This window comes from Ascaphus truei, chromosome 2, assembly GCF_040206685.1.
Source record: "Ascaphus truei isolate aAscTru1 chromosome 2, aAscTru1.hap1, whole genome shotgun sequence".
Classification (NCBI taxonomy): domain Eukaryota; kingdom Metazoa; phylum Chordata; class Amphibia; order Anura; family Ascaphidae; genus Ascaphus; species Ascaphus truei.
This window is the reverse complement of record NC_134484.1, coordinates 311,848,739-311,865,453: the sequence shown is the minus strand read 5'-3', so window position 1 is coordinate 311,865,453 and position 16,715 is coordinate 311,848,739. Positions and strand designations below refer to the sequence as shown.

At 40.9% G+C, this 16,715-nt stretch overlaps 1 protein-coding gene across 1 annotated transcript; it reads right to left on the bottom strand.

Annotated features, from left to right (window-relative positions):
• Positions 1 to 14,703: 14,703 nt before the first annotated feature.
• LOC142488232 (uncharacterized) lies at positions 14,704 to 16,231 on the bottom strand. The gene is made up of 3 exons (XM_075588605.1): positions 16,044 to 16,231; positions 15,084 to 15,242; positions 14,704 to 14,977 (listed from the first exon to the last, which is right to left on the bottom strand). The coding sequence occupies exons 1-3, from the start codon at positions 16,229 to 16,231 to the stop codon at positions 14,704 to 14,706; spliced, it is 621 nt and encodes a 206-aa protein (XP_075444720.1).
• Between the last annotated feature and the right edge of the window lie 484 nt (positions 16,232 to 16,715).

Sequence of the window (16,715 nt, the reverse complement as noted above, 5' to 3'; positions counted from 1 at the left end):
ATAAATACATTTTAAATACATTTTTATTTATAGTGTAGATGTGCAGGGGGTCTCGGGAGCTGAACCGCACTGGTTTCAGGTCGGTGGACCCCCTGCTCCCCGAGATACAGGCCCCTTTAGGGGGTGCCGGTATCCCTCTGCGTTTAAAGGGCCCGATCACGTGATCGCGGCCTGTTAAACCAAGTAGAGGGATACCGGCACCCCCAAAAGGGGCCTGTATCTCGGGGGTCAGGGGGTCCCCAGACCTAAAACCAGTGCGGTTCTGCTCTGGAGACCCTCTGCACATCTACACTATAAATAAAACACATACAGTATATACAGTAAATAAACACTCGTTCTTTATCTTAACGGCTATGCGCTATGGTAAAGAAGCAGCATTTCTGTATTTTTAATAATATTGTACAGTGAGCAGGGGGTTCCCTGAGCCAGAAATCTAAACTCAGGGGACCCCCTGCTCCTGCTCAATATTATTAAAAATACAGAAATGCTGCTTCATTACCATAGCGTATAGCCGCTAAGGCAATGAAGGGGTTAACCCACCGTGCCCGCTTTATTGTGGGTGGCGGGGATGGGTGAGGGGGGTATTTGGCCCTTGGTGTGAGTTTAGGACTTGCGGGGGGGGTTGCGGGTGCACTTAACCCCTTCACGACCGTAGCAGTTAATACCGTTACGGTCATGAAGGGGTTAAACCCTCCCACTACCCACCCGCAAGCCCTAAACAAACCACTGTTGGGGCTAATACCCCCTTCACCCACCCCCGCTACCCACAATAAAAAAAAACTCACACACAGCAGCCGCCAAAAAATAAATAAATAAATCTAAATAAATAAATGACAATAAATACATTTTAAATACATTTTTATTTATAGTGTAGATGTGCAGGGGGTCTCGGGAGCTGAACCGCACTGGTTTCAGGTCGGTGGACCCCCTGCTCCCCGAGATACAGACCCCTTTAGGGGGTGCCGGTATCCCTCTGCGTTTAAAGGGCCCGATCACGTGATCGCGGCCTGTTAAACCAAGTAGAGGGATACCGGCACCCCCAAAAGGGGCCTGTATCTCGGGGGTCAGGGGGTCCCCAGACCTAAAACCAGTGCGGTTCTGCTCTGGAGACCCTCTGCACATCTACACTATAAATAAAACACATACAGTATATACAGTAAATAAACACTTGTTCTTTATCTTAACGGCTATGCGCTATGGTAAAGAAGCAGCATTTCTGTTTTTTTAATAATATTGTACAGTGAGCAGGGGGTTCCCTGAGCCAGAAATCTAAACTCAGGGGACCCCCTGCTCCTGCTCAATATTATTAAAAATACAGAAATGCTGCTTCATTACCATAGCGGATAGCCGCTAAGGCAATGAAGGGGTTAACCCACCGTGCCCGCTTTATTGTGGGTGGCGGGGATGGGTGAGGGGGGTATTTGGCCCTTGGTGTGAGTTTAGGACTTGCGGGGGGGGTTGCGGGTGCACTTAACCCCTTCACGACCGTAGCAGTTAATACCGTTACGGTCATGAAGGGGTTAAACCCTCCCGCTACCCACCCGCAAGCCCTAAACAAACCACTGTTGGGGCTAATACCCCCTTCACCCACCCCCGCTACCCACAATAAAAAAAAACTCACACACAGCAGCCGCCAAAAAATAAATAAATAAATCTAAATAAATAAATAAATAAATGACAATAAATACATTTTAAATACATTTTTATTTATAGTGTAGATGTGCAGGGGGTCTCGGGAGCTGAACCGCACTGGTTTCAGGTCGGTGGACCCCCTGCTCCCCGAGATACAGGCCCCTTTAGGGGGTGCCGGTATCCCTCTGCGTTTAAAGGGCCCGATCACGTGATCGCGGCCTGTTAAACCAAGTAGAGGGATACCGGCACCCCCAAAAGGGGCCTGTATCTCGGGGGGCAGGGGGTCCCCAGACCTAAAACCAGTGCGGTTCTGCTCTGGAGACCCTCTGCACATCTACACTATCAATAAAAATGTATTTTAAATGTATTTATTTATATTCATTTATTTATTTATTTATTTAGATGTATTTATTAATAGTGCTGCTGCTGCTGCTGTGTGTGAATTTTTTTTTAATGTGGGTAGTGGGGGTGGGTGGGGGGGCTAATACCCCCTTCACCCCATTCCCGCTACCCACAATAAAAAAATTCACGCACAGCAGCCCCACAATTAATAAATAAATCTAAATAAATACATGAAGAGAAATAAATATATACTGTACTGTAAGTACCAACCAGAAAACACAATTTAAAACCAAAGCTAACCCTTACAATACCAAGGATTACATCTACAGTGTATCTAATTGTAAAAAACATTATACATTATACACACATTGAAGCATTGCAATAAACAACAAACAAGCCCCCTCCCCTATTCTCTTTGAAACCTCCCTACCTTCACTGTAATCTATGTAAAAAACCCTCCCCTATTCACTTTGAAACCTCCCTACCTTCACTGTAATCTATGTAAAACCCCCTCCCCTATTCTCTTTGAAACCTCCCTACCTTCACTGTAATCTATGTAAAAACCCCTCCCCTATTCTCTTTGAAACCTCCCTACCTTCACTGTAATCTATGTAAAACCCCCTCCCCTAGTCTCTTTGAAACCTCCCTACCTTCACTGTAATCTATGTAAAAACCCCTCCCCTATTCTCTTTGAAACCTCCCTACCTTCACTGTAATCTATGTAAAACCCCCTCCCCTATTCTCTTTGAAACCTCCCTACCTTCACTGTAATCTATGTAAAACCCCCTCCCCTATTCTCTTTGAAACCTCCCTACCTTCACTGTAATCTATGTAAAACCCCCTCCCCTATTCTCTTTGAAACCTCCCTACCTTCACTGTAATCTATGTAAAAAACCCTCCCCTATTCTCTTTGAAACCTCCCTACCTTCACTGTAATCTATGTAAAACCCCCTCCCCTATTCTCTTTGAAACCTCCCTACCTTCACTGTAATCTATGTAAAAACCCCTCCCCTATTCTCTTTGAAACCTCCCTACCTTCACTGTAATCTATGTAAAAAACCCTCCCCTATTCTCTTTGAAACCTCCCTACCTTCACTGTAATCTATGTAAAACCCCCTCCCCTATTCTCTTTGAAACCTCCCTACCTTCACTGTAATCTATGTAAAAACCCCTCCCCTATTCTCTTTGAAACCTCCCTACCTTCACTGCAATCTATGTAAAAAAAAACCTCCTCCTGTTGTGTGTTAAATCTCCCTGGCCTGTGTTTCTGAGTGCCCGCTTTATTGTGTGTAGCGGGGGTGGGTGACGGGGTTTATAAATGTGAGTTTATAAATAAAATAAAGAATATTATTTCTAGGGGCCCTAGAACAGAAGTTCCCACGCCAATTTCGCGCTCATTGCTCTTTTTTTACAATGTTGCTGGTCTTGCGGATTTGCAGTCTGCAAGCAAAAAGCAGTTTGTAGTACTGAGTGTGAGATAAATTATTTATCAGTGTTGATCAAAGAGAGTTGATCAGAAGGATTCCCCTTATATACAGCACTCTATTGTCATTCATACAGTACAGTATAGTAAAGGGTAGACAACAAATGGTCTTGCAGTATATTACTACAAATCTGTCAGGTTGACCAGAATCACTGCGGATATCGGAAAATAATACAATTTTATTAATTTTACAGTACATACAGTAGATACTTAAAAACACATATACTGTACATTGTTACAAATCCCTTTTGTGGCGGTGTTTTTAAGTATCTATGTAGAATTAATAAAATTGTATTATTTTCCGATATCCGCAGTGATTCTGGTCAACCTGACAGATTTGTAGTAATATACTGCAAGACCATTTGTTGTCTACCCTTTACTATACTGTATGAATGACAATAGAGTGCTGTATACTATATAAGGGGAATCCTTCTGATCAACTCTCTTTGATCAACATTGATAAATATCATATTTATACCCCTTTAGCACCTGTCGTTCCATCCTATGCACCCATTTACAATGGTGATTGCGGTCGTATTCACGTACTTTATGTGAGATAAATTAACCAGTTCTTTTATTGCTGAAGTCGCCACAAAAAACTTTTATTTACAAATACCGTACATTACAATGGTGAAACATTTCAAGTTAACAGCAATTCAAAACCTCAACACACAATAATACATACTGTACAGTACTGTATGATTATTTATTTATAATACAGTATACAGCTCTGTACTGTATATGCAGTATACAGTATACTGTACTGTATTTGGGCCTTGTCTTTGGGGGTTTATTCATGCAATTATTAGGGTGACCTGCCTTTGGAAATACTGAGACAGTACAGTCCCAGCTATTTCAGCCACCCCACCCCCTCCCTTAGAGTTTTTAATCCCTCCCTGGCCAAGCATCAATCGTCTGGCTAATCCAATCCAAGCCATTGTTTTGTTAATCTGCCCCTGGGCTGGCTATGGTAACAAGATTCAGCAGGAGGCCAGCCAGCGTCTGACCCCACCATCCCCCTCCCTTAGAGGGAGGCCTGCCTGCTTTGGAAAAATCCCCTCTCGAATTGGAAATGTAAATCTGATGTGCATCCGTTTGCTTACAGTAACTGTTCTGTTCAGAACAGCCACTGCTTCTAAATTACTGAAAATATACAGGATAAATATACAGTAATGTGAAATAATCCGTTCTGTGGGTCTGAGAGGGTTGAAAGTCACCAGGTCCTCATACAGTACAGTACATTCTCGAATACCTTTAGAATAAAAATACAGTATATATAAATATACAGTATAAATATTGCACAGTATAATGTTAAATAACCCATCCTGTTCTTTTTCCCTTCATAACAGTATCCTCATTGTGTCTGCGGTACAGTAGTTCATTGAGAGAGGAGAGGTTTTGTGTACATCATTACTGCTGTTTATATACTGTACATTTGACTGCACAAGCAGATTTGACGGGACACAACGCCCCCCCTCCCCCTTGGGCACCCTTTTTCCTGGAACGACAAGAAAACAAAAACTTTGTTCAGTTACTGTACTGTACTGTATGTGCGTACTGTATTATGGTAGAACTACTGTACAGTAGGTGGCTGGTGCAGCTTTCTCTGGAAAGAAAAAAATGGAGCAGTTAGTAGGCAGTTACTGTAGTACTGTCAAACTAGTCTACTGTACTGTATACTGGAACTACTGTATACTCTGACTATTGGGAAAGAAAAAATCTGTGCCATAATTACCTGTATCATACTGTACTTACTGTACAATACTACAGCACTGTACTACTTTCCTGATGCTTGCCCATTGCGCGCGATGACAATGGGCAACACAGTGGCAATATGGTCTATATATTTATTGCAGCGTTCCACGGTGAGTTCATTGTTCCAAAAACTCATTATGGCTTTATACAACTCGTCCTTCTTGGAGGGTTTCGCCAATTTACGGATGTGGTCCTTCAGCTGATGCCAGACCATTTCGATCGGATTGAAGTCTGGCGATCTGTGATTGGAAAGAAAGGACAATTAGTTTAAGAGATACAGTACACAGTAAAAACAGTGGGGAACAAAAATGGGACACGGTCTACTGCACTTACTCCGCTGGCGTCTTCACCCAGTTGATGCCGCGCTCAAGGATATGCACCGTCGACGCGGTGTGCTTGGGATCGTTGTCCTGGTAGAAGCGATGCCCATTGGGAAAGTCACGTCTGATGTATCGCACTATCACGGGCACAATGTTGTCTTGGAAGAAATCTTTATTCATGATTCCTATAGCAAGAAAAGAAAAGTGCTCAATAGTACAGTACAGTGCATACGGTAAGGCAACACTAGTCAAGTACAGTGCATTAGGCGGCATTATATTTGAGAAATTGTACCTTCAAAGACGACAATGCATCCCGGTCCACGCCTAGAGATGGCACCCCACACATGCAGCTTCACAGGGTGTTTTGGCCGTGGCTTCAAAGTTATGCGGCCTTTTTTGTGGAACGCAAATCTTGCAAATCTCTCCAGCGACACAGTAGACTCATCAGTGAAGATGCAATCCTGGAAAGTCTCACCGCTGTCGATCCATGCTTGGGCCTGTAGCACTCTTTTGATTTTGTTTGCGTCCCGTATCATGGGGTACGCTCTGTAATGACAATGAATAAAAAATGTTAGCGTCACAGCGCAGTACAGTTTGCAAAACAACACTTTTACTTTACAGTACCTCCTGTACTGTCCAGTACTAACCTCACACGTCCATATTTCCATCCAATTCTGCGTCTCATCTTCTTTATGCTGCTCTCGGATACAGTCAGATTGTGCTTTTCCTGCAGAGTGTTTTTAACCCTTAATGCGCTCCTCTCATCATTCTCCTCACTTATTCTGTCCACCAGAAGAGTAGTCTCCCTACAATGCAAAGAAATTATATTGTTTTATTAATATGCAGCAATATAAAATGTATACTTTATACTGTACATGTAATGTTGTAATATACCGTAAATATAAATATACAAAAAATGTATACTGCTGTACTATAAATATAAATAGACAAAATATACAGTATACAGTACTGTTGTAATATAAATATACTATATAATATAAATATACTGTTATTATATCATAATAAATACACATCATATTCTGTATATTCCGTTGTAAGATGAATTGCAATATACCAAAAGTGTATACTGCTGCACAAAAAATATAAATTGACCACACATACACTACAGTATATACTGTTGTAATATAATAAATATACTATATAAATACGGTATACTGTTGTTATATCATAATAAATACACATCATATACTGTATATTCCGTTGTAAGATGAATTGCAATATACCAAAAGTGTATACTGCTGCACAAAAAATATAAATTGACCACACATACACTATATACTGTTGTAATATAATAAATACTGTATACTATATAAATACGGTATACTGTTGTTATATCATAATAAATACACATCACTGCACCGACACACTTTATTCGAGCAAATGCCTGGTTTGTACCTGGCAGAAACCTGGAATCCGCCGCTGCTCACCTCTTGCATGCTTCGTTGCGTTTGCCTTCCCAGCCACGGTTCATGCCTGGCTGACGGGGGCCTGATCTGTTAAATGATAATGAGAATGATTTACTAGGCTGCGATGTTTCGATTGTCCACCAGATGGCATAAACTCATGACTTAAGTAATGTGTGGCCTTTGCAAGTTGTTTCGTTTCCAAAAAAAGATACTTTATCCCAGTACAGTATGCTACAGTATTGTAACTTGTCCTTGAGACTGAAGGGAGAGTTGCAAAAAATGTATCAATTTAGGCTTTACTGCACCGACACACTTTATTCGAGCAAATACCCGGTATGTACCTGGCAGATACCTGGAATGCGCCACTCCTAACCTCTGACAAGCCCCGTTGCATTTGCCTTCCCAGCCTGGGTTCATGCCTGGCTGATGGGCGGCTGATCTGTTAAATGATAATGATTAGGATTTAATAGGCTGCAATGCTTCGCGTGTCTACCAGATGGCATAAATTCATGAATTGTAATGCAGTTTATATATATATACTGTGCAGTATTGCAGCCAGCGGGAATAAAATGCTTCAATCCCTGCTTGGAAAATAACTCAATGTACTCGGGCAGAAAACAGTCACAAACCTCAATACACCCGGGTATACCCGAATTCGTGGGACTAGCCAAGCTCGAATAAAGTGTGTCGCCAGTGTACATACAGTAATGTATTAAATAAAGACAAAGATCATTTTCACTTACACTATTCTACAGAGACATGAGTGTTCAAGTGGAGCCCGTGTTCCAAAAACCTGCCAGAAGTTATGCTTATTTGATATGGGCCGCTATTAATGCAACAGAGGATAAGATGGCAACAGTTGTTCAAATTTATCAGTATTTTATCGAAAATTATGACTTTTACAGATTTTCGCCAACTCCTCATTTGTGGAAGCATGCAATAAGGAAAAGGTTATGTAGTGACCCCTGTTTTCACCGTATTGAGCCCCAATTTGTTGGAGGGTATTGGTGTGTGTCACAGGGTTTTTCCCGTATCTATGATAATGGAGGCGGCAAAAGGCGAAGGGTCGTGTTAAAACGAAATAAGAAGCGACAGTCCCTGCCAAGCAATGCGCCAGAACCAGAACCAGAACCAGCAGCAGCACCAGCTTATCATCATGGTCCCGCCGTCGGTGACAACTCTGAGATGGATTTCGCAGCCAGTTTTGATGAAGCTTGCATGTACCTAAGCGATTTCCCGCTGACTACAGGTGGGCTAGTCCCTCTGCAAAATGATGAAAGCTGGACTGGAAGTGGGCCGGCGCCAGCGCAAGCTGAATGGGAAATTTAGTAATACTGTACAGTATGGTGACTACTGTATTTTTGCCGTATTATTTTGGTGGGGCTGGCTGGGAACTTCTTTAGGGGGCTGACCATTACTGTACATTAAAACTTTTCATTTTGTTTTTCCTCAGAAAAGAAAACGGCTAATGGGGGGATTTCGATGGATTATATTGTACTGTATGCTGATGTTTTCCGGCCATACAGTATACTGTGTAATAAACCCGAATAAATAAAACTATGCATTTATTCTACAGTACATGTTCAGTAAATTACTGCACATACTGGGGACGAGATGTGTTTGCAGCAGAGAGAGATTTAATAATATTGTACAGTGAGCAGGGGGTTCCCTGAGCCAGAAATTAATGCTCAGGGACCCCCCCCCCCCCTGCTCCTGATCAGTATTATTAAAAATACGGAAAATGCTGCGTCATTACCATAGCGGATAGCCGCTAAGGCAATGAAGGGGTTAACCCATCGTGCCCGCTTTATTGTGTGTAGTGGGGATGGGTGAGGGGGGTATTTGGCCCTTGGTGTGAGTTTAGGACTTGCGGGAGGGGGGGGGGGGTTGCGGGTGCACTTAACCCCTTCACGATCGTAGCAGTTAATACCGCTACGGTCATGAAGGGGTTAAGCCCTCCCGCTACCCCAACCCCCCCCCCCCCCGCAAGCCCTCCCCAACCATCGTTGGGGCGAATACCCCATTCACCCACCCTCCCGCAACCCACAACAATAAAATACTGTACACACAGCAGCCGCCAAAAAATAAATAAATAAATGACAATAAATACATTTGAAATACATTTTTATTGATAGTGTAGATGTGCAGGGGGTCTCCGGAGCTGAACCGCGTTGGTTTTAGGTCTGGGGACCCCGTGCCCCCCGAGATACAGGCCCCTTTAGGGGCTGCCGGTAGCCCTCTGCTTGGTTTAAAGGTCCGATCACGTGATCGCGGCCTGTAAACCAAGCAGAGCAGAGGGATACCGGCACCCCCTAAAGGGGCCTGTATCTCGGGGGGCACGGGGTCCCCAGACCTGAAACCTGTGCGCTTCTGCTCCGGAGACCCTCTGCACATGTACACTATCAATAAAAAGGTATTTCAAATGTATTTATTTTTCATTTATTTATTTATTTATTTATATTTATTTATTAATTGTGCTGCTGCTGCAAGTCGTAAACTCACACCAAGGGCCAAACACCCCCCTCACCCCCAATAAAAAAAATTCACGCACAGCAGCCCCACAATTAATAAATAAATCTAAATAAATAAATAAAATCTATGTAAAACCCCCTCCCCTATTCTTGCTTTTAAAACGCCCTGCCTTCTCTCTAATCTATGTAAAAAACCCTCCCCCTATCCCCCTATTGTGTGTGTGCGTTAAGCTTCCCTGCAAGCTATGTAAAAAAACCTCCCCCTATTGTGTGTGTGTTTAAATCTGTCTGGCCTGTGTTTCTGAGTGCTGAGTGCTCTGCGTTTAAAGGTCCCGATCACATGATCGCGGCCTGTAAACCAAGCAGAGCAGAGGGATACCGGCACCCCCTAAAGGGGCCTGTATCTCGGGGGGCACGGGGTCCCCAGACCTGAAACCTGTGCGCTTCTGCTCCGGAGACCCTCTGCACATGTACACTATCAATAAAAATGTATTTCAAATGTATTTATTTTTCATTTATTTATTTATTTATTTATATTTATTTATTAATTGTGCTGCTGCTGCAAGTCGTAAACTCACACCAAGGGCCAAACACCCCCCTCACCCCCAATAAAAAAAATTCACGCACAGCAGCCCCACAATTAATAAATAAATCTAAATAAATAAATAAAATCTATGTAAAACCCCCTCCCCTATTCTCGCTTTTAAAACGCCCTGCCTTCTCTCTAATCTATGTAAAAAACCCTCCCCCTATCCCCCTATTGTGTGTGTGCGTTAAGCTTCCCTGCAAGCTATGTAAAAAAACCTCCCCCTATTGTGTGTGTGTTTAAATCTGTCTGGCCTGTGTTTCTGAGTGCTGAGTGCTCTGCGTTTAAAGGTCCCGATCACATGATCGCGGCCTGTAAACCAAGCAGAGCAGAGGGATACCGGCACCCCCTAAAGGGGCCTGTATCTCGGGGGGCACGGGGTCCCCAGACCTGAAACCTGTGCGCTTCTGCTCCGGAGACCCTCTGCACATGTACACTATCAATAAAAATGTATTTCAAATGTATTTATTTTTCATTTATTTATTTATATTTATTTATTAATTGTGCTGCTGCTGCAAGTCGTAAACTCACACCAAGGGCCAAACACCCCCCTCACCCCCAATAAAAAAAATTCACGCACAGCAGCCCCACAATTAATAAATAAATATAAATAAATAAATAAAGACATGAAGAGAAATAAATATATACTGTACAGTATATACTTTGTATATATATATACACTGTATATATATATATATATATATATATATATATATATATATATATATATACAGTATACATATATACACTGTGTATATATATATATATATATATCATACAGCTATATATATATATATATATATATATATATATATATATATATATATATATATACATACTGTATGTGAGTGAAAAGAGAAAAAAGTAACCCGTATGGGAGCACTCAGGTATGCAATTGATATATTTGTTTATTTATTTGACACAGTGCAAAAAGGGATGAATAAACAGTACAGTACATGATTTAAAAACACTTAAAAAAGAGGCATGGACCCTTAAACACTAATGAACAGCACTAGGGAACGACACACACTGTCAACCCTAAACATGAAAAGGATAGTGACTCAAAAAACACTAGGGAGAATCAAAGTGAATCACAATAGGTTACTGGGTTTAAAGGCACCTACAGTATACAACGCTAAGGATAATGCACACTACACACCAAAAGGTAGACTTGTCAAAGTATAAATGACAGTCTCAAAGCATCACACATCTGCATTAGCATACAGTAATATAACCAATGCCTAAAGCACAAATCATGTGTAGGAAAGGTGGTAAGGTGGAATGAAATCCCTAGATGTGTAGAGCAATGAAGTTAATGAATAGCATACAGTATACAGTAAAACATAACATTACAATCCACACAGTACATTGCATTTACAGTACATTGTATACTGTAAATGATGCATAGCATTAAATCTATGCACCATATACAGTACTGTACATTCTGCAAATGAATGTTAACAATATAATTGCAAGCTACTCTACCAGTAAATACTGTACAAACACTTCCAAACAAGTCAACTTAACTACAGTATTTTAACCAAGCAAGTAAACCAAAATCAATATACTGTATACTGTAAGTAACAACCAGAAAAGACAATTTAAAACCAAACTAACCCTTACAATACCAAGGATTACATCTATCTAATTGTAAAAAACCTTATACATTATACACAGCATTGTTTAAAAACCCTTTCCCCCCTAATGTTTGTGTTAAGCAGATTACACTGAAGGGAGAGAGATATAAAGGCCTAAAGCCCCTTCCCCCCTAATGTTTCTGTTAAGCAGATTACACTGAAGGGAGAGAGATATAAAGGCCTAAAGCCCCTTCCCCCCTAATGTTTCTGTTAAGCAGATTACACTGAAGGGAGAGAGATATAAAGGCCTAAAGCCTTACCTGCATTGGTAAACCCTCCCTGCATTGGTAAACCCTCCCTGCATTGATGTCGTGTAGTGTACAGTATGTAAATGTGGGGAGGAGGGGGGCCCAATGTGCATAATGTACTGTGAGGTCTAACCACCCTCACCCCCTACCCACATACTGTACCGTTACCCCCCCCCCCCATCCTGGCCATGGCCCCTCACGCACAGCAGCTCCACAATTAATAAATAAATATAAATAAATACATGAAGAGAAATAAATATATACTTTATATATAAATGTGAGTTTATAAATAAAATAAAGAATATTATTTCTAGGGGCCCTAGAACAGAAGTTCCCACGCCAATTTCGCGCTCATTGCTCTTTTTTTGCTCTTTTTTTACAATGTTGCTGGTCTTGCGGCTTTGCAGTATGCAAGCAAAAAGCGCAGTGTATGAAGTCTGGGTGAGCGCTTTCCACATTTGATGCCTACGGCACCTTCCCATTTCTACACACTTCAATACCTGCACAGTTGGTAGCGCTTTCCATCCCAGCTACCATTCTGGATATTCACCTCTCACAGGCCATTCTTGCCCGAGTCTGTCCTATCAGACAGGGGCATTAACCTGTATCCACACCACCTGGACAATTTCTCTCTGTCAGAGACTTGTGCTATTTATTTTATATATTTTTGTGTAATTATTCATGCAAATTTATGCTCATTTCATATGTGGTTTTCAACATAAAGTGGCTGCTGGGCCTGATCCTAACTCATACAGTATACAGTAGCGCTTCCCTGTTTGTTTGTTTATTGCAAGCAAAAAGCAGTTTGTAGTACTGAGTGTGAGATAAATTACTGTATTTATCAGTGTTGATCAAAGAGAGTTGATCAGAAGGATTCCCCTTATATACAGTACGTAGAATTAATAAAATTGTATTATTTTCCGATATCCGCAGTGATTCTGGTCAACCTGACAGATTTTTAGTAATACAGTATACTGTACTGCAAGACCATGTGTTGTCTACCTTTTACTACAGTATACTGTACTGTATGAATGACAATAGAGTGCTGTATACTTTATAAGGGGAATCCTTCTGATCAACTCTCTTTGATCAATACTGATAAATACAGTATCATATTTATACCCCTTTAGCACCTGTCGTTCCATCCTATGCACCCATTTACTGTACAATGGTGATTGCGGTCGTATTCACGTACTTTATGTGAGATAAATTAACCAGTTCTTTTATTGCTGAAGTCGCCACAAAATACTTTTATTTACAAATACAGTACAATACAATGGTGAAACTTTTCAAGTTAACAGCAATTCAAAACATCAACACACAATAATACATACTTTACAGTACTGTACAGTATACTGTACTAGTATATTTGGGCCTTGTCTTTGGGGGTTTATTCATGCAATTATTAGGGTGACCTGGCGTTGGAAATACTGACACAGTACAATCCTACAGCTACACCACCCACCCCCTCCCTTAGAGTTTTTAATCCCTCCCTGGCCAAGCATCAATCGTCTGGCTAATCCAATCCAAGCCATTGTTTTGTTAATCTGGCCCTGGGCTGTTCAGAACAGCCACTGCTTCTAAATTACTGAAAATATACAGGATAAATATACAGTGATGTGAAATAATCCTTTCTGTGTGTCTGAGAGTGTTGAAAGTCACCAGGTCCTCATCTAGTAGAGTACATTCTCGAATACCTTTAGAATAAAAATACAGTATATATAAATATACAGTATAAATATTGCACAGTATACTGTAATGTTAAATAACCCATCCTGTTCTTTTTCCCTTCATACTGTAACAGTATCCTCATTGTGTCTGCGGTACAGTAGTTCATTGAGAGAGGAGAGGTTTTGTGTACATCATTACTGCTGTTTATATACTGTACATTTGACTGCACAAGCAGATTTGACGAACACAAGGCCCCCCCTCCCCTCTGGTGCACCCTTTTTCCTGGAACGACAAGAAAACAAAAACTTTGTTCAGTTACTGTACTGTACTGTATGTGCGTACTGTATTATGGTAGACCTACTGTACAGTAGGTGGCTGGTGCAGCTTTCTCTGGAAAGAAAAAATGGAGCAGTTAGTAGGCAGTTACTGTAGTATGTCAAACTAGTCTACTGTACTGTATACTGGAACTACTGTAAACTCTGACTATTGGGAAAGCTAAAATCTGTGCCATACTTACCTGTATCATAGTGTACCTACTGTACAATACTACAGCACTGTACTACTTTCCTGATGCTTGTCCATTGCGCGCGATGACAATGGGCAACACAGTGGCAATATGGTTTATATATTTATTGCATCGTTCAACGGTGAGTACATCGTTCCAAAAACTCATTATGGCTGTATACAACTCGTCCTTCTTGGAGGGTTTCGCCACTTTACGGATGTGGTCCTTCAGCTGATGCCAGACCATTTCGATCGGATTGAAGTCTGGTGATCTGTGATTGGAAAGAAAGGACAATTAGTTTAAGAGATACAGTACACAGTAAAAACAGTGGGGAACATATAAATGGGACACGGTCTACTACACTTACTCCGCTGGCGTCTTCACCCAGTTGATGCCGCGCTCAAGGATATGCGCCGTCGACGCGGTGTGCTTGGGATCATTGTCCTGGTAAAAGCGATGACCATTGGGAAAGTCTTGTGTGATGTATCGCACTATCACGGGCACAATGTTGTCTTGGAAGAAATCTTTATTCATGATTCCTATAGCAAGAAAAGAAAAGTGCTCAATAGTACAGTACAGTGCATACGGTAAGGCAACACTAGTCAAGTACAGTGCATTAGGCGGCATTATATTTGAGAAATTGTACCTTCAAAGACGACAATGCATCCCGGTCCACGCCTAGAGATGGCACCCCACACATGCAGCTTCACAGGGTGTTTTGGCCGTGGCTTCAAAGTTATGCGGCCTTTTTTGTGGAACGCAAATCTTGCAAATCTCTCCAGCGACACAGTAGACTCATCAGTGAAGATGCAATCCTGGAAAGTCTCACCGCTGTCGATCCATGCCTGGGCCTGGAGCACTCTTTTGATTTTGTTTGCGTCCCGTATCATGGGGTACGCTCTGTAATGACAATGAATAAAAAATGTTAGCGTCACAGCGCAGTACAGTTTGCAAAACAACATTTTTACTTTACAGTACAGTACCTCCTGTACTGTCCACTACTAACCTCACACGTCCATATTTCCATCCAATTCTGCGTCTCATCTTCTTTATGCTGCTCTCGGATACAGTCAGATTGTGGTTTTCCTGAAGAGTGTTTTTAACCCTTAATGCGCTCCTCTCATCATTCTCCTCACTTATTCTGTCCACCAGAAGAGTAGTCTCCCTACAATGCAAAGAAATTATATTGTGTTATTAATATGCAGCAATATAAAATGTATATTGTATACTGTACATGTAATGTTGTAATATACAGTAAATATAAATATACAAAAAATGTATACTGCTGTACTATAAATATAAATAGACAAAATATACAGTATACAGTACTGTTGTAATATAATAAATATACTATATAAATACGGTATACTGTTGTTATATCATAATAAATACACATCATATACTGTATATTTCGTTGTAAGATGAATTGCAATATACCAAAAGTGTATACTGCTGCACAAAAAATATAAATTGACCACACATACAGTACACTACAGTATATACTGTTGTAATATAATAAATATACTATATAAATACGGTATACTGTTGTTATATCATAATAAATACACATCATATACTGTATATTCCGTTGTAAGATGAATTGCAATATACCAAAAGTGTATACTGCTGCACAAAAAATATAAATTGACCACACATACTGTACAGTACACTACAGTATATACTGTTGTAATATAATAAATATACTATATAAATACGGTATACTGTTGTTATATCATAATAAATACACATCATATACTGTATATTCCGTTGTAAGATGAATTGCAATATACCAAAAGTGTATACTGCTGCACAAAAAATATAAATTGACCACACATAGAGTACACTACAGTATATACTGTTGTAATATAATAAATATACTATATAAATACGGTATACTGTAGATGTACACTACAGTTTTCTATATTTTTTTTGGTTAAGTTTTATAAATACAGTATACAGTACTTACGCATTTGTTACCCTTGGTGCCTTTTTGCGGTCTCTGTTTTTTCCTTGTGCATGATAGCACACAGTGCTTGATGGCACAACGAGGCCAGAAGCAGTTAACCAGCGCTGGATATCTGCAATTCGTTGTCCGCTCGTGTACATCTCCTTCATTCTCATGCTGAGATCCTTTGAAATCTTCTTAACAGGCATTGCTGCGAGTAGAAAGAAATACAAACACAAGAATGTGTATTCGATGTTTAGTCGATGTGTATTCAATGTGCAGTGAATCCACAAAATGGATGGTGTATTTATATGTTAATGACTCACATAACAGACCACCCACTTTCAACACCTGTACCTGGCCACCATGCATAAAAGGTTGTACACGTTGCATAGCCCACCACTTGCTGATCTTTATCTGAGCCATTGTCCAGATACTGCATTGTGTCTCCCGCTTACATGGAGCAGCCCCGGTACTATGGACGAAAGAATCATCTCACCTCTGCTGTGCCTGCCACACTGAAAAAGAGAAAGGCAGTTACCGTTCCCAAGCCAAAGGCAAAGCGACAGGCTAAGGCCAACAAAGAAAACCTTCTGCTGACCCCAAAGGCTAAGGCTTTTAAAACACGTCAGCCTTATTATGTGAAGAAGAAATACGGTACTGTGCTCGGTACGCAAGACGCATGGCAGCCAA

Excerpts from the sequence above, each read along its gene's own strand:
- LOC142488232 (XM_075588605.1), bottom strand. The coding sequence starts at position 16,231 with ATGCCTGTTAAGAAGATTTCAAAGGATCTCAGCATGAGAATGAAGGAG. Across the intron at positions 15,243-16,043 it reads GCACCAAGGGTAACAAATGC|GGAGACTACTCTTCTGGTGG; the intron begins GTAAGTACTGTA and ends TTTGCATTGTAG. Across the intron at positions 14,978-15,083 it reads TGGAAATATGGACGTGTGAG|AGCGTACCCCATGATACGGG; the intron begins GTTAGTAGTGGA and ends TTGTCATTACAG.